We start from the raw sequence: 19,373 nt of genomic DNA on the forward strand, positions 1-19,373 counted from the left end.
CCCTGGTACTCTCGAGTAAGCGTCGAGTATGCTTCCAATTACACCATGAAGGCGTGTCGAAAGGAGGGGAAAATGCCTTTAGTGTTATATAAGTCTCATTTTATCATTACGCATCATATGTTCATATCACCTCGATGCCTGATTTGTAAGATGATGATTTCCAGGAAAAATGGAATCAAATGTCCGTAGTTTATGTTTTAGATTTAAAATTCATTTTAAGTATTAAATAACAAAGCTAACTTACCACAGAAAATTTATGAGAATACAAAAGTCTGTATTATAGAATAATGGAAAACTGAGTTCTCGATGCACTAGAAACTATTACCTTAGATGTATTTAATTTTGAAAAAGTTGAACTTATTGCATTTATTAAATCGTTTTTCATGCTGAAACAAAATTTATATAAATAGTCACTCGTTTTCGCTTTTGCTAAACGATATAATTTAATTACACTGCCTAGTTTTGATAAATGCTTTCTTCGGAAATTATCCCTTTTCCCCTATATATAACCATATTAAAACCCATTCTTATTTGACTTATATATAATATTATTCTATTAAATTTGCATAAAATTGTAGGTTAAATTTAGGTTTGTCTTATAAATTAAGCAAAATTCAGTATCATATTTTCGTTATATATATAAAATAACAATTTATTTTCTGCCGTTTTTTTCTCAACTATGTGTTATGCTTAAGAAGGTTTTCTGTTGCATACTTGTAACGCAGTTAAACAACGTTTATGATAAAATTACACGCATTTATTTCACTTGAACTAATATGATGAAATAACAGAATATAACTGTAATATACAAAATAACTAATATTGTAAGTACTATTACAACATATATCAGAATATTTTAGAATGCACAACATTTAGTAGAATATTTTAATACGTACATACATTTATATTTTAATACTTAATGAATATTTTAATACGTATCAGCATATTTTAATACTTTTGCTCTCTTTCTGTCTAAAGATGTTATATAATAAAATACGGGTATAAGATACAGAAGTTGTTCGCACATTTCCGACGATTTTGCTTTGCAATAAGATAAAATTTTCTACATGAAAAGTTTTCTTTAATTACAGCTATATTTTTGAAGGTATAAATTATCGTCTGCCACTTCACAGTTTTGTTTTCATGCAAAATGGAGCTTTTAAAGAAGCACTGGATGGAAGGCTATGTTTGTGCTCTTTGTCGAAGAAAATTATTCGCATCTAGTTATTAAAAAACTATGTGAAAAACCACAATTTTTCGATATCTAAAGCTACGATTTGTAATATTGTCAAAACGTAAGGAAAAAAGCAACAAAGTTTGGCTTCAAGTGGAAGAATTGTTCCAATACAGTGGTTTCCAAAAGTGCTCGTACGCTTGCATGTTTCAATGAAATATTACTTTATACATTAATAAAAATTAATATTTGAAAATGATAATTTTTAATAATACCTATAAATTTCTCTTGGCAAAATACATGAGTTATTTTATGAACATAGTAAGGGTTTTGGGGGGGGAGAATCAGGAATAAAAAAGTAACAGAAGATTATTCACCAGTTTTTTTTTTTTTTTTTTTCTGTTGTTGTAATATGTGCATCAGTGTTCTTCCATTCTTCCATCATTCCTATGTTTAGTTCGGTTTTCGTTTTTATGTTGTATCTTCATATTTAAGTCTCTCCAAATGTATTCTATTGGATTCTAGTCTAGTGTGCACCTAAATAACGTACTGTTGCCATATTATTGCTTACTATTTTCCCTTGTGAAAATTATTAGGAACTCTCATGGATTCGAAACTCGTTTATTTATGTTCTACCGGGTTAGCGTCATCCGCGGGTACCCAAGGCCGCGGGTACCATCTGCATTTCGCCTCAGCCGAGGTGGTATTTTCAGAACTTGTGGATAATTATAGCAACACCAAAGCCGAAACTTGCGGTCCGTGTGCTTAAAATCATTATCCTGATAAAAAATAAAGTTTCCAAGAGTCAAATTTGGGGCGGATAATTTTAAATTATCGTTTAAAATATTTGAATAAAGATCATGGTTCATTATGCCATCAATAAATACCAAATTACTTAATGATAATATTGACACGCACCCTCACACAAGGACAACTCTACCGCCATGGTTTACTGTTCCAAACAAGTTCTCGGGATTAAGTTCCTCATTTTTTCTTCTCCCATACAATTATATGTTCATTCGAACCAATAACATTAAATTTGCATTCATCTGAACATAAGATATGGTTCCAATAGGCTTCGGGCTTATTTACCATTGATTTTGTGAAAGAAAGAATAAGCTTTTTATTTTTTATATATAGATATTTCTTACGACTACAACCCATTTTTAAATATTAAATAAAATATAACGAAGTAAGCAAGCAAAGAATAAACCAAGCGAATTTTTAAACATCACCAAAATAAAAAAGTGGCAGAAATTTTACGAAAATATTTTGGTGTACGATCACTTTTGTGGCGGGTTTATCTATGCCTCCTTACATTATTCCATTTTAGAAAAAGAAAAGAAAACAATATTAAAAAGTTTATTAAAAATGGCGTGGAGATGATATGAAAACATATTGGGATTTATAATTCGAATACAGTTCCTAAGATCAATTCCACATATTATCAGGAATATATTTTATACCCAATTTTTAAATATGAAGCACTTTCTCTTATTCATAGTGCCATCAATGAGTAGACAAAACAAGCAGCCACACGTCAAAATCTACTGTTCATTTGCTGGAAAAAATGGAACTAGAAACGGGTATCAAGGCCCTTCACTCATATCCCAACTAAATCTCGTGAATCGCGGATTTTTGCGCTTGCGGACTTTTAAAAATCGAATTGTTCGAACGTCGACCTAGAACCCTCTTTGGACTTTGGAAAGCTGTTGAAGTGGAATAGGATGAAATACTCGTACCTCTTTTGATACTAAAACAGGCTTGAAGGCTTCATTGTACTGAACATTACGGTATAGAAAAATAATGCGGAATAAGGTTTTTATCAATTAGAACATTTAAAACACAAAACTTTTAGATGAAATATTTTTATAAATACAATGAAAATCGTCTAAAAAGTGTGCGAACAGCCTTTGTAACATATAACAATTTAAGCAAGTTAAAAATGACAACGTAGTTAAATAACTGTAAATTAAACATTTAATGATTCATTTACAGATTTTTAACTGAATGCTCATTTACCAGTTCAAAGTATTGCACGTCTTTTATTTAAATTATTAAAAACTTTGGTATTGAAAATGTCTAACACTTTATTTCATGTCCAGTTAATTTTTTTCATGTTTCTTTATAAAAATATACATACACATCAAGAAAATCCTGAACGTAATATTTTTATGGAAATCATTTCAAAGACGAAATTAAACTTGACAATAATATACCATTTTAAGGATTTCTTAGCTTTTTATTTATATATGTTCGATTAATAATACAAAAGAAAAACGATTATCAATAAATAAAAAGGTTTGATGAAAATTTATTTTCTCTCTAAATTAGGATAAGCGAATTCCTTCTTATTCGAAATAATGAAAGTCATTTTATATTATAATTCCTTAAAAATATAATTCTACCGTCATTTATTTTCATAAATTTTCATTGCATAGCATGACAAATATATGTAAAAATTTTTACACTGCACTGCAAAGGCTAAACGATATAGAATCATTAAATGTTTGCAGAGGATTCCTTATTCTTAGGATATTTCATAATACTGCTTTCATAATATATTGCACGATACTGAGATTGTTGCATTTTATAGCATTTGAATGCATCTGAATACATTTTTGAGGTCATACATGATAAAATAAAACACATGAAACTTTTTAAATTGCTCTGACTTTTCCCAGGTTCTTATGCTAACCTTCGAATTTTATACAAAATTCATTTTTCGAAGTTTTTGCAATTATTATTTTAATTATCTAAACTCAATGAGCATTTGAAGAATGTTTTAATAAAAATGGGTATAAAAATAGTTCTTTTACATTTCATGTAAATAACAAAAACATTTTCATGCATTTTTCATAAACATTCTATAATAACTTCAAGATTATATAATAACTTTCATTTCAAGATGTACAAAACAATATTGACTGTTGATTTCTTCTAAAGAAAGAAAATTATCTATTAGGTTGTCCGGAAAATAATGCAGGATTTTAACCTATATTTTTAAAGTATCATAACTCAACTCAAAAGCAATTTTATTAATCAAACTAAGCACCAACCAAATCAATGCATTTTTGCCAATGAGATAAGTTTATTTATGCCGGTAGACTAAAATTATGGAGTTCTGGATGGGATAAAGTTGTTAAAGGAGTTTTTGGCCTTGGTTTCTGAAGCATTTTATCTGCAGAATGTTATCCAGATGCTTGAGAAAGAGCTAATCGGTCGGCGAGAGGTCAGGCAAATATGGCGGAAGAGGAAGAATTCGTTCAATTTCTGTAAAGTCAGTTTCACGAAGTGCGGGCGAGCATTGTCGTGGAGAAGAACTGGCCCCTTTCTGTTGACCAATGTCGGGCACATGCGTTGCATACTTTTGGTGCATTTCGTTGGTTTGCTGACAGTACTTATCTGCCGTAATCGTTTCGCCCAGATTTAGGAAGCAGTGGTGGATGAGACCGGCCGCACCATACAGTCACCATAATTTTCTTTCGGTAGAAATTTGTTTTTGGAAAGTGTTGTGGTGTCTGACTTCGGTCCAACCACTGAGCCGAATGCAGCTGGTTTTATAGAGAATCCACTTTTCATCGCACGTAACAATTCGATGAAGAAAAGGGTCGTTTTGTTGCGGAGAAGAAGAGCAGACGACGCTTCAAAACGACGATTTTTTTTAATTTTCGCTCAATTTGTGAGGCACCAACTTATCGAGCTTATTTGACTTTCCTATACGATTCAAGTGATCAGAAATCGTTGTTTTGCTCACCAAAAGCTCTTGAACAGTTGTGCACGAGTTTGTTTCAATTAATGTGTTCAAATGGTCGTCATAAACAGCTGAAGAGCGTCCACGACGCTCTTCAGCTTCCACTTCAAATTCTCCACGGCGAAATTTTTGGTACCACCGTTGAACTGTAGATTCACACACACTTTTCTCGCGCCATACTTCGTTGACATTTCGAGCCGTTTGTGCTGCGCTGCGGCCTAGCTTGTACTCATAAATGTAAATTTTCCGAAAATCCCGTTTTATCATCTAAACAAAAACACCCAGTAAATAATTTTTAAAATCATTTTGGAACAAAATGAATATTATAAAAATATAGAGCGAAAATAGAGCATCAAAATAATATATAAAATAATGTAATTCAAAATATTTTTGTTGCTAAAATTATACAGGAAAGATAAACAATTCCAAAAACCTGCATTATTTTCCGGACAATCCGATAGTATTTCACGAAAGACAGGGTATAAAATTCCAAAAGTTAAGATTGAGTATCATTCCACATACTTCCGGGGAGAAGCAAGAAACGATGCCCATACGCACTTATTTTACTTTCATTTATCTCTTGAGCTGTAACCAAATACGGCATATAAGCAAAGAAACTACAATGTTTATCTTAAGAACGAATATTAGCTATACGTTTCTTCCACAGTGGAGTCAGATTTAGACTATCTTATTTATCAAAGACTATATCAAAGCAATGACGCCTGCAGACGACTGATTAGACAATTTTAGCTGAATTGAAACATTGGATTCTCCCACGCGAACTAACATAAATGTGTAAGCCTGTTTACGTAGTATAAATTAAACAGGGACCATCTTCAATTTCTTTCCTGAGTAGTACCTGGAATGTTTTCCAGAAAGCGATCAAAATATAAGCTTTATCTTTTGACAAACCTCAGTTTATTTGAAAACTTTCAGTCGATCGTTCACAGACCCAAAACAAGATATATTTAAACTGATGTTGTTATGGAAAAAAGGTTTCGAAAATTTCGTTTTTTATGCTAAAAATCATCTAAGACATGTATTTTCATTATGCATATGTTTTTCTTAAGCTTAAATTACAAACCAATACTGTCACAATTTTTGCATGAAATCCATGATATCTTACAGCCATATTAAATGTTGAACGAGAAACAGAATTAGTTTTGCCAAAAACAGTGTGGAATATTTTTTAATCCTCCCTCGTTCCAAAGTAAACTAATCAGTTCATTCAAACTTCCCATAACTTAGATAATACTTTCAGTTTTAATATATTCAGTTTGAATTCAGTGCAAAGTTTCTGTGAAGTACAGAGCTATTATATAGAAATCAATGAACTCTCTTTCGGCACAAATATATGAACACATATATGAATTATAACTCAATCATGAAATAGACAAAACATCAACTTATTGCACTCTTCAATTTATGGCAGCTATATAAAATAGGCAATGATTTGCTGGAGTTTTACACATAACTCAATCCAAACTGGCCCGCCAGAATGTTTTTCTCTCTTATTCGGAAATGCCAATTCTTGGAATTCTTGCTAAGCATTCATAGGTCTCTCATATTTCATAACGGCAAGATTGAGTCTATTCTCGACTTCTTTCAAGATATCGTCCTCATTCATAAGATCCCTCTTCAGGCGAGTAGAGCTGCCACCGCCTGAAGCAGCTCCAGTGAAAGACTGAATAAGATTGGAACCGACACCACTAAGAACGGTCTGAAACATTTGAGGCAACATGGATATGAAGGACCCCATTCCCATGAGAAAGAGTAAGGGAGATACAAGTGTTCCCAGTGCGCTAAGTCCACTGCCAAGTTGTCTTCCGGTGGCAGCTACATTAGCCATATCTTGGATATCCCTCTCTGCACGATTCAAACTCTTGGAAGCTACCAGACTTGTTGTGAGGAGAACAAGGCAGTAAAATATAAAAATTCCCCGATGCATGGTTGAAACTGAAATAAATAAAAAAAAATGATGAGAAAATGATTTGTCATTATGTATTTACAAAAAGTTAAAGTTGTAAAATTTCCTTTACGAAGATGATTCTAGCACTGGTCGCTCACAAACGTACCTGTGTTGTTATTATAGAGATTAGTAATTACTTTTATAAATTGACTAAAACTTTCCAGAGTTTCACAAATGAGTTTCTGTCAGTAGTAAATAATCAGATGTTACCTAATCCGGCGTAGGACAGTCTATTAGTGAATGTATCAGTCCTACTTACTTACAGTTACATCAACTTTTATTACTTGCAGACTTTAATTACTTGGCTTCTATTATTTGCAACTTTTATTATTTGCAACTTACATGTTATTAAAAGGTTAGCAAGCAGATATGCAGATTAAAGTTTCTCAGCCCTTTTTGCTGTGGATTACTTTTGATCAGTTCAAAGGTTTTACAATGTCGCCCAGACGGTATAGTGGTTAGGGGAGGTAAACCGGTGAGTTGGCTTCCGACCCAGGTATACATATATCCATGAAGAATTAGTAACCAACTGCATGTTAGTAACCAATTCTGCATGGATATATCTGTACCTGGAAGTGGTTAGGGGAGCCTACTACGTACCGAAAGGCCTGGGTTTGAATCCCCAGTAAGACATGGATGTTTGTAAATGTATAGTGTCGGTGCGGCATGACGGCACTCTAAATATACGGCGAGCCGAAAGTTCTCTCATGTGAATTGGCGGGGGATTAGAGAGGAATAGAAGACCCTCGGAACCCCCTGTTGCTCTCCCTCAAAATTGGGGGTGGAAAATAGAAGTCCAACCTCACCTCGGAGTAGGCTCTGGCAACCATTGTTCCATGTAATATGGACAAGACAACAACAAAGTTTTAGAAAAAGCAAATTAATTTAACAAACATTTCAACTCATTAATGAATAGATTTAGGCAGTTTATTAAAACTGAAGAGATAACGAAAGAGCCAGTCGTGTAGCCAATATTACGTTATTGTGATTGTGCACCTTATTCTGTTAAGTAGTGGTAGATTGTGAGCACCAAGTGAGTGCGTTCTGTTAAGTTCAAATAAAAAGGTTATTTAAAACTTCTTCTGCAGTTATCTGTTCTTACAAGACCTATCGAGAATTTGCTCTTTAGCCTTTTCAGTAGGGTCTACAGTGTATGATTCCAAAACATACTAGAAGACTCTACAATGCGTATGAAACAAAAGAAGTAATTTAAAGTATTATGAATAACACTGACAAACTTGTATTCAAAAATGATTTCCAGCATAAAATATATTCTCAAGCCCTGACAATTCTATTTTTCAGCAAAATTCTGCACACAAAACTGACCGTTATTTCATATATAATTTAGATCTCCTTTATGCCGAAATTTGCTTTACAAATTTTTATCTCATTCATTATTTTTGAGAAACATACTTGTTTTTTGAGTAAATGATATTTTCGAGCCGAAAATGCCCAATTAATAGAATAACAGTTTTAAGTGAAATAGAATTATACGCATGTCATGATAATTACTTACATGTAAAGAACACGGTATCCATACGAAATAACAGAACGAAATTTTGTTAACTTTGAGTAAACATGATATTGCCATTATCATCAAGCTCTGACAAGTGACTTTAAACGTTATCATCAAGCTCTGACAAGTGACTTTAAACGGTCATATAATTCAGGAAACTGGAAACTTTTCACGGACTTTTTCATATTAATTTAAAGGCATGTGAATAATATTTTTCTACATCTGTAACTTATGTTTCGAACATGAAAAAGTCTTATGATAACATCTAAACGTTACTTTAATAACTTATACTAAAATCATTATTAGAGGTATGCTGTGGTTATGTAAAGATTGTAGCATACTAATTGGAGAAAAATTAAGCTTATCCAGTCAATATTGTTTCCTACATAAATGCAGTAATCGAGAAAGATGTAACAGTTATAGCATAAAAAGTTAGCTTGAGGAAAATCAACCCGTCATTACAGCATATAGTGAGATACGTGTTGCACGTAAAACCTCAATGAACAACAAAGGGATCTTTTTATCTCAATTTTCGTTTATTTCGCTGTGAAACTGTTACCTTACTTATAAATTTTATAAAGTGATAACTTGAATGAAACAGAAGAAATATTCTAGATCACACGTAAATATTTTTCATATTAAACTTTCCGGAAAATAAGAATTCTAAAATCTACGAGTATTGCTTAAGCGAACTGATTATATTCCATAAAATTTCAGATTGCATTATCTCAGTTAAGCTATACTTCTCTCATATCTATTTGGAATTTTTCATGAATGTTATGGTTTGACTTAGTTGATAATCCAACATTCAAAGTTTTCGCAGAAAGTGGCTAAAGCTCTATTGGAAATGTTATTACACACCCTCTTCGAAGTAATGTCCATCGGAACACTTACATATGCTCGAGTACTTCTCACATTCCTGGAATAATTAGAAGAATGACTCTTTTGAATTGACATATATTTGATGTTGAGCTAAATTACATAATTTGAAGTGTCCTAAAATGTTAACCCCGTAGAATCAACAAGCAAAAAACTGAGTTTTAGCAGATTTATCTCTAAGCAGGAGCTGCTCTGAGTAGGAAAATCAACTCAAATAAATTCGCTTTATGTTTTACATTACTTGCTTAGCTTCAATGAGCTGTTAAAATACGTTAATATTTAAATATCAGAAACAAAATGCAAAGAATGAAAAGCAAGCTTGGCTGTAATGCGAAGTCAGTGACATTAATGGCATAGAATATGCACTAATGCCACTGCATGAAGTGCAAAGCTTTCAGATTTCGAGAAAAGTTTAATCGTCGGGTACCACAAAAATGGCCGATACTTAAGGGCTAAATGAGCTAAATTACGCAAATTCGACCGAGGCCTATGTGATTCAGTCGTGGAATGATCGTATGTTATTATCGTAATGTGTTTCGAGTCGGCAGACCAGCGAAACTTGGAGATACGGACCAACGGGAGCTATCCAGAAAACGGGAGCTATCCAGTATGGTACCCAACCGATGGCCCATATATACTCCAGGAGTTTCAACAGGCAACCGGAAATGGTGTTTCAATGAATACCATCCATAGTAAAGCAAATCTGATTGATTTTCATGGTTGTGCTGCTACCCATAAGCCTTTGATCACAACGTTCAACCGCGCTGCTCGGTTAAAGTGGTGCAAAGCACGCCGACAATGAACACTTGATTGGTGGAAACGTGTTTTCTACAGCAAAGAATCAAGGTTCAACATCTTCCATTCGAATGGCAAGGTCTGGGTCTGGCGGTTTTCCTGAGAACGCCTTCTGCCAGAATGCATAGTGCCCATAATAAAATTTGGCGGATGTGGAATCGTGATCTGAGAGTGTTTCTCCTGGTATAAAGACTGAATCATTGGTCACAATTCATGATAAACTGAATATCGATGCATAATTTGGACTATTTTGGATGGCAATCCAAATAGCACATGACGTAGCAGAAACGTTAGAACCTGGTCCGAGAGGCTGCAAAGTGGTCGTGGTAACGTCTTTGTTATGTCATTTGCTACTTTGGAATGTACTTCCTACATTGTGGCAATTTCATGGGTTGGGCACATGCTACTTTCAGGATGACATCGCCAGCTGTCATGTTGCTAGGTCCACCATGGATTGGTATGGTTACAATGGGGTTAACCAATGGTCTAACCTGTCCAAAGCCCAGACCTGAACGCCATCGGGAACATATAGGACGAGTTGAATCACCAAATTAAGGGGTGCAACAACCGTCTAATATCGGTGAAGGAACTTGAAATGTTTTCCCCAAGCCGAGTGGAAGGAAATTTCAATAGCAGTTATACAAGGACTTATAGAAAGCATGTCTCGAAGGATTGAAGCTGTAATTGCTGCTTGTAGAGGCTATAATATTATGAATAAAATTATATATGAATAAAATTTGTTTATATAATATGAATAATATGAATTTTATATAATATGAATTTTATATAATATGAATTTGTTTATATAATATGAATAAAATTTGTTTTTCGTTTCTATCATAGGTGTCCAAATATTTATTGGTAGAAAGTGCATAATTTTATATATTTCTTCCATAAAGAATATATTATGGCTGCAAATTTAATCTCTGCAAATATCATGCACATTTCCTGTGATTTTTTTGAACAAAGCGACATGTTTATATGCATAGAAATTCATGAATTAGCAAAGTAGTTACATTTTATTAACACTGTTACTGTTATTAGTAAAATCATAGATTTATATTCTGTATTAAAAAAAAAAGCTAATCAAACCGACTTAAAATTATGCAAATATCTCTAACAGTAATATGAAAGTAAAAGATTCTTCAGATTTCAATTCACTTACGTGCCAGAAGCAAAGCTATTGGATTGGGTTGTTAATAGAATATACTTGCAAAAGTTATTTGACCGTCTCCAATAATTATTTTGGAATTAAAATCAAAATTTTAAATATTTACAAGGATTAAGAGAAAATGTCCGAATAATTGAAAGTATCCAAACATGCATTTGTTTCAGAATTGCCTGTACAGTGCGCATATTTTATTGAAAGATTAGATTATAACTATCTTAACGTGATGTACATATTGTGAACCATTCACTATACCTCAGCAAACAAAGTAGTAGCTTAGTCATCGGATAAAGATGAAAGTGCAACAAACATCGGCTTCAGAATTGCCTGTACAGTGCGCATATTTTATTAAAAGATTAGATTATAACTAGCTTAACGTGATGTACATATTGTGAACCAATTCACTATACCTCAGCAAACAAAGTAGTAGCTTAGTCATCGGATAAAGATGAAAGTGCAACAAACATCGGCTTACACGAAATTTAATTACGCAGTAAGATCCTGTCAGCAAATATATCTTCAGTACATGGTAGTTAATCCTATGCTCATGGACTGATATACTATTTATTATGGTTAAGTGCAACCAGCTCAGTTTTTTTGTAGTTATTAAGGCATCGTCCTCCTTGTAGTGTAGGCTTTGTGTAATTTGCCACACTTAACAACTTCACATCTCTTTATTAGTATTCTCTTAACCAATATTGACAAATTCTTTAAAGTGGTATAACAGCATATGTATTTGTACATTAAAGTTACATAAATTGCATTTTTATGTTATAGAATCGCTATGAGGCTTCCAATTAAATTTTGAATTAAATTCCGACAAAAGGACTTTTGAATGATATAAGTTAAATCCCATCAGAAATCAAATAGAAGAAAAACATGATCTAATTTTTTATCGGTCAGATAAATCGAAAACTATACTATACTATGGTCCAAAACTATGCTTAAACGCGGATGCTCGATAACCTAAAACGTCTGAGTCCTAGATTCCATTCTCAAGGCTATGAACTTCTCTTTGACCTCTATAAATTTACAGAACTGTGAGTATTTATCTCTGACACGAGTTACTAAGTTTGGCAGATTACCTGTCAAAATGAGGAAGTTAAGATCTCTTTCAAACCTGCTAAGGTATTGTAAAAATATAAGGCAAATATTTAGATAGCGTTTCTGAAAGTCTACAACGTGACTTGAAGCTAAATTTCAATGATGGTATGCAATTTCCCTACTGTCAAAGGCCAATGTGATTTCTAAAAAAAATTTCCAACAACTTAATTACAAAAATTATAATCTCTGAAATTTTTCCTCCTCCTTGATGAATGAATTATTTTTGCCGACTCTGTTCGCGAATTTATTCATCAGAAAAGAGTTGTCGGTGGAATAAAAAATAATGTAAATCGAACATTCGCTTACTAACTCGAACTTAAAAATGGTCCAGAATTCTGCCTTTAGTTGATGCAATTTGGTTCAGATGAAGCTGTTTACCTATAAAAGTTAGGCAAAACTTTAGTTCGCAATGTTACCTTTGATATTCGCTTGCGTTTTTTTTTCATGCAAACCTAAAAGAAAACACGGAGCTTATCTCTAAATGGTTTTGTCAATCAAAGCTGGATTTTGCTTAATTTTAATAACAAGTAAAATTGTTTTATTAATAATATACAAAAGACTAAATTTTGTGTTTTTAAAGCTATTCAGTTATTACTTATAAAAGAAAAATATTTTATGCAAAAGAAAACATGTAAAATATGGCAGAAGTTCTAAATGCTGAGTTATTCTCCATTGTCTTTACTTCCTGCAATACGGGTGTACTATAATTTACATATTGTTGTTGTTACTGATCTCATTTGTCTGTAGCAGATCAAGTCAAAGCATTATTATCGTCGCAAAGAGTACTAGTTTGTCTCTGTCGTGGGCCAGAGCCTTGAGCAACATGCAGGTGACAGTCCGACTTTGCTCAGTTTTGCTCAAATTTTGAAGGACAGCCTACCGGGGCAAAGCTCCGAGCGTCTCCTACTCCTTTTCCTCTGATACTAACCTCTAGATTGGTCTTTTTGCTGAAGCTTATTTTGAGTGCTCATGCTGCACATACACTATACATTTACAAATATCCATGTCTTCACCCGGGATACGAACTCAGGCCCTTCGGTATGGCAATCAGTGTCACTAACCAGTTTCTCGTTTGGGCAGCTAATTTACAAATGAAACTGTAAATGAATTAATAATTTAAATATTGCATGTTTCGTTAGTTCTTAGTTTCCAAATCAAACGTAACACGGTGTTTATAAAAATTCTCATATATCCCCACATAGTCGTTATCCTCACTTGCTTGTTTATTAAGATAGTTGATGCATAAAACATTCAAATTAGTACCTTTATTCGCATTGAAAATCAAACTTCTATCTCTCAGGATAACTAACTGAACACGATAGACTCAGGTTCAATAACTGAATACCTATTACTTTTAATCCATCACTTTGTAGGGTTTATATTTATTTTAACTAACATTTATTTTAAGTTATCTTTCCTGTCTAGCCTTTACTTTCCCTAGAATTGCCAATGCTAGAGTATGTAAATTGTAGTAGAGCGCACAGTATATTCAAATTTAGCGGAAGTAAGTTGAGTTTAAATAGGAAGGAAACGAGATTGTAGGTGTGCTACTTGAATCGCGAATGTGAATATTGCTCGGTAGAAATTTTAGAACAGCGCGTGTCGGCCTGTGTGCCTAGCTCGGCAGATTTTGCTAGGTCTTTCAACTGCTTAATCTGTAAGCTCGCTGAATCTCAGAGGTAATGTTAGAACGCGGTTAGGTTAGTTTAAGATCTCAGAGCCTCGTGGATAGCGATCTCACTATTTATTCATCCAGTCATTATTTTTTTCAGTTCTACGGTCTGTTTCAGTTAAACCGCCAGGTTGGCGTAGTTTGTGAGCCTCAAGTGGACGCATCTATTATTTTAAAAGTTGAATAAAAAGGGCTTTAAACTCTTCTTACGTTTCTGTGTACATTCACACTTAGTAGCAGTCACTACCACAGTTTGCTGACAAGTTGGGGCCTCTGGATCTTACAACTTACTTGAATAGTTATCGATAAATTTTACTTAATTTATTTCAGTCGTAGGAAACAGATATAATAATTGTTTGTATGCAATATAACTTTAAGTTTGACTGAAAAGACCAGAAAATGACTATTTTAGAGTAAAGATCTGAAGAAGAAGAAACTGATCCATTTGAAAATAAATAAATGTCTCAATTATTACAACTATCCATTTATATAATTAATATATGGTATATTCTCAAATTTAAGCCTTTTAAAATTGTATTTTATTATAATATATGAATTGTATTTCAATAAATTTGAACATTTCTACAACTAACTGCGCGTTAATATTCTGTATGCTTTCGTTAATAAAATTCAGTTTAATTTCGTGTCATTTTAAATGAAGGTTATTCAACATGAAAAATATTTTACGTATATTTTAAGCACTGTCAAAAGAGGCTTATAAGTCTCAAAATGGAAAAATCGTAATTACCGTCTCGAGATAAACATGTTACTCGGTTTTAAACACTAGAATTCGGAGATGAGGGTACAAAGCAAAATTATTTTCAATTGTTACAAAGCAAGATTGTTTTATGTGGGAGAAAACATCAATACAATTTTAGGAAATTTCGATAGTTAATGACACATTGTAGGTAATTTAGGTGTTAAAAAATTTTTTACATCAAACAGGGAGAACTTTTGGGATAAAATGGGATAATAATTGGTTACTATATTGTTAAATAATCGAAAACTCGATTAAGTAAAACAGATGTTTTTCCCAATAGGTAAGATGAGCTCAGCATGCTCAAATTTTCTAAGGTGATATAACAGAAACTGATTAGACTCCTGGTTTCGAATCATTCACTTTTACCCACATCATTCATTCATGATTAAACAATCAAAGCTATCTCTCAGTACATCAGCTGTTGCGATTTTCATCCAAAACGAAATAAGTGTACCCATGAATAAAGACTGTATTCAAACTGTTACAGACACTCATGAATCATTTTTTTTTGTTCATAGATACAAATACAGTAAAAATGTTATGCTTCATTTTGTAAAACGATTTAGTAACAAAGCAAAATGCTGTTTTATCCTATTTGAGCAAAAACATGGAATATAATTACTGTTTCTACAATTAAATATTACTCATAATAATATAAATCAGTCAGTCAACAACAACACAGCGCAATACTAGTCATTTCAGTTTTTATATGCTTCATGCACTATTACGGAATTCGTGACACCCTTTTTTGAGCATGCGGCGATATTAAGGCATCATGCATCACTCCAGTTTGTTCATAGCTCATAAATGAAATACGTAATATATTTCAATAATATTTGCAACATTTACTCCGGATACTAGAATGATTCTTATGCAAATAACTATAACATAATCATTGATTAAAATACATCATATACGTTTAAAATGTTAAGAAATAAACTCACAAAATCTTAAGGATGAGCTCAAAACGTAAGGAGTTTTACAAGTTCAGAGTGCTATATGTGAATGAAGACAAATATGACAAGCTACAACTTATTTCCCGATACTCAGAACAAGATAATAACTCAGACTCTAGAACAAACGTAAACAGTAGTAACATCGTTTTTTGAAGGGAGGGTTAAAAAAAGGTTCAGTATTGGAGTGGAGCGTAGGTGAAGGACGGATGAGAAATACTAATATCCAATCAGTTCGATTTCTTTAAAAGGAATATGGCCACCTATAACTATGATGCAGCAGTAACAAAGGTTTGGCATACGCATATTATGAAATGATTTAGGAATTCTTGAACATATTTTCCATTTCTACTTTAAATCAAAGAAAGACAAACTGCTGTTCTTTTCCTCAAAATGTGCTGTGCAGAACTGGTACATCCTTACTCTCTAAGAGATTTGACACTGATTTGTTATTATTATACATAAAAAGAACTTCTTTGGCAATGGCAATACAGAAGAGATACGACCGCAACTTCTTTAACCCTTAGACAACCGAAACCTTCGCATCATAGACTACATAGCAACTTATGTCTTTTTTATATCATATTACCTATAATTATTCATTTACAATATATTGTACTCCATCGACTGTATTCATCCTAGCACTTTTTTCTTTATAATATTTTAATAAATATTTTTGTTTAAGATTTCAGTTATGTATCAAAGTAAGTGACACTTCCTCAACGTAATTAGTTTACTCTCTGTTTGCAAAATGAAACTTAACTGTGGTAAATCTTTCTAGCTGTTATTATTTCTTCGCATTTATTTGCTAGAATTATATACTATTTACAAATACTTTAAGTGCAACTCAAATGTTTGCTTCCTTAAGCATAATGATTTTTTCTACATCTTCTCAATTTCCACGAGATCATGCGATAAAGAGGTCCACCCTAAATGGTTACAGGTAATGGATTATACCAGCTCGCCATTTTGGCATTCATGTTTTGTATCTCCTAGTACCTCTTACCGGTGCATGAGTGGCCCAACCAGTATCTCCTTATATATGGTATGATTTTGGAAGAAATGTTCTAAAGTATCATTATCTTTATCACATAAAGCATTTCAAACCGATATTGGATTGTGTGAATATCCGCAAAATCTAACATACATATATATAGACATACATATAGTATGTAGATATAATACATACACATAGTATGTAGATATAATATATTTATTTATATATAGAGAGAGAGATATAGATATAATACACGAATATAGATAAACATAATACATCCAATTATATAGCTATAATAGCCATATATCTGCTTATAGATGGATGGGTATAAACATATATATCTATATAGATATAATACAGACAAAAAAGTAATATATATAGATATAATACAGACAAAAAGTAAGAAATTTGGAAGCTGATTTGCAAAAGCATAAAAGAAACAAAATCAAACCAGAAAAATCCCAAAATTTCCCAATAAAAATCATCAATTAATTGTATTCAAACCAGAAGATTTTTTAAAAATAATAGAAACATATAAAAATACAAAAAAAATCTATTATTATGTATTTCTCAAATACCTCTCGAATATGCATCAAGGATGCTTCCAATTACAAAACGAAGATATGCGGAAAGGAGAAAGAAAACTTATATACTCTCTCTTTTAGTGGGCGACTCGATATTAAGGGACACAACGGCCAAATCTTAACAGTGACGAATTATTGTCCACAAGCCTTTTTTTAGTTCGGGTGCCACTTTATAGTCATTAAGTTATTTTAAAATAGATGTGAAAAATGAGCAATGCCTTCGCTGGGACTCGAACTCTGGACCTTTTGAATACGTGTCGAGTATGCTTTCAAGTACACCATGAAGTCACGCAGAAAGGAGGAAGAAAATACTTATAAATTTCGGAAGTAGAATCCTTTTGAAGAAATTCACAGGATGTAAAATCTAACTAAATTTATGCGGCATGAGGAAATTAAACTTGGCAAAGATCTAGGTCGCAGGAACAGAGTCGTTGTACGGTTTTTTGAAATTTCGGATACAGATGTTTATCTTAAATTAGAAATCTCTGGAATGTCAGGAGATGATTTTGTGGGGATATTTTGTAATTATCTTCAGTTACGAAGCATAATAAATAAAATTAATTTTAAGAAGTGCTTTTATACCGGCTTAATGAAACTTATTCTATAGTCCGCAGAGCCAGCCGCACTTTAAATTAATTCTCATAAACTGAAGCCGAAGTTAGCTATTATTGCCATAAACCATAAATATATTTCATGTGAATATTGCATTCACATGAAAAGTTATTCAAAATATATTATAAATGTATGAAATGTTAAAATTATTTTATTGCGATGCTGCAGACATTATATAAATGGCATATAAGACCGTCCAGTTACTACTTGTGCAAAAAAGGCGTTTCAACATAAATTAAGCATTATGATGATGTGAATAGTGATTTAAGAAATTTTAAAAAAATTGTTTCAATTACTTCAGGTGTCCTAGCTGAATTTGTACGAAAAACTCTACGATGAATTCTGAATATTATAAAGCCGCTTATAAAATTGTACACGAAGAAAACGTCTGAAAAATGGATAAATAATTTCATCGTCGATCATAACAATGTTCTGAGCCACGTTACTGTTCATAAACCGACTGTTTCTATCGTATTAAAACCTCATAATGCCCTCTTCTACTTTATATATCTTATGTAGTACCATGGGCTTTATGACACTTCCCAAATGTTAAAGCTGACCTTGAAAAAATAAGCGTTTTCTAACGATTCGGACCATACAGTCAGCCACAGTCGAACAACGAAAATTTTATGATATTAATGATCTTGTTTCTAAAATAAAATTAGCGTAAATAAATTAGTGTAGCAAGATAGTGATGCCATTTTTTATCTTTTACCGTATACTTCAATAAAGCACTAATATTTAAACTAAAGTAATTACACTACTGACTTTCATACGAAAAAAATCTTTCGGTTTGAAGTATTAAAGATATTATTCAGTCTGTGAAGTATTATAATTTATACAAAATAACTGGGTTAAAAACTGAGCTATATGTACTGCTTAATTTATGCAATAATTTGCATGAACAACTTCATTTAATAAGCAGTCTATTAGTCTATTTTATACATTAATTCAAAAAATGAGTAAACTTACTTGTATTTGTCGACTGTTATTCAAGTATATCCAAAATTTAAGACTCGAATCGTAGATCTCGAAGGGCAAGTTCAAAAACCACGCTTTATATATGTAGCCTACTTAACGCAGAACTTTCTAGGTCATTGAGACGTGCTTGTTAGGTCTTCTACCACAAATTTTGAGGGCCGGATTTCTTTTCCCTCTCCTTCGCCTTTTCGAGTCGCACAGACAACAGTTTTTTCACTATGAAGCTATTTGCATTTAATAAGTGACATATTTCTCCTATCTAGATCCCACTTAGTTCATTTCCATCTTATGACCTTGGAAAATATTTTAACCCTGGGTGGATCTAAAGGTGCTAAAATTTGGCCCCTTGTGGAGCCTCCTTGCTAGAGAGAAAGGAACTAGTTTCCCGGATTGCTGTAGGCTGTGCTTGAACTACTTTTACCTTCTAAGACGAGAAGGCTCTTTGAGTGTAAATG

General features: G+C 32.7%; 1 protein-coding gene across 1 annotated transcript; it reads right to left on the reverse strand.

Annotated features, from left to right (window-relative positions):
* Window positions 1–735: 735 nt before the first annotated feature.
* LOC118198935 (uncharacterized) lies at window positions 736–19,144 on the reverse strand. The gene is made up of 2 exons (XM_085819068.1): window positions 18,910–19,144; window positions 736–6,884 (listed from the first exon to the last, which is right to left on the reverse strand). The coding sequence occupies exon 2, from the start codon at window positions 6,874–6,876 to the stop codon at window positions 6,472–6,474; it is 405 nt and encodes a 134-aa protein (XP_085675194.1). The 5' UTR covers window positions 6,877–6,884; window positions 18,910–19,144; the 3' UTR covers window positions 736–6,471.
* Window positions 19,145–19,373: the final 229 nt, after the last annotated feature.

The sequence above is a fragment of the Stegodyphus dumicola genome, chromosome 6 (genome assembly GCF_044657685.1).
Source record: "Stegodyphus dumicola isolate Sdum_Otavi_A_Nest chromosome 6, ASM4465768v1".
Classification (NCBI taxonomy): Eukaryota; Metazoa; Arthropoda; class Arachnida; order Araneae; family Eresidae; genus Stegodyphus; species Stegodyphus dumicola.

What these genes read in the sequence shown, in the direction of transcription:
- LOC118198935 (XM_085819068.1), bottom strand. Translation starts at nt 6,876, where the DNA reads ATGCATCGGGGAATTTTTATATTTTACTGCCTTGTTCTCCTCACAACA.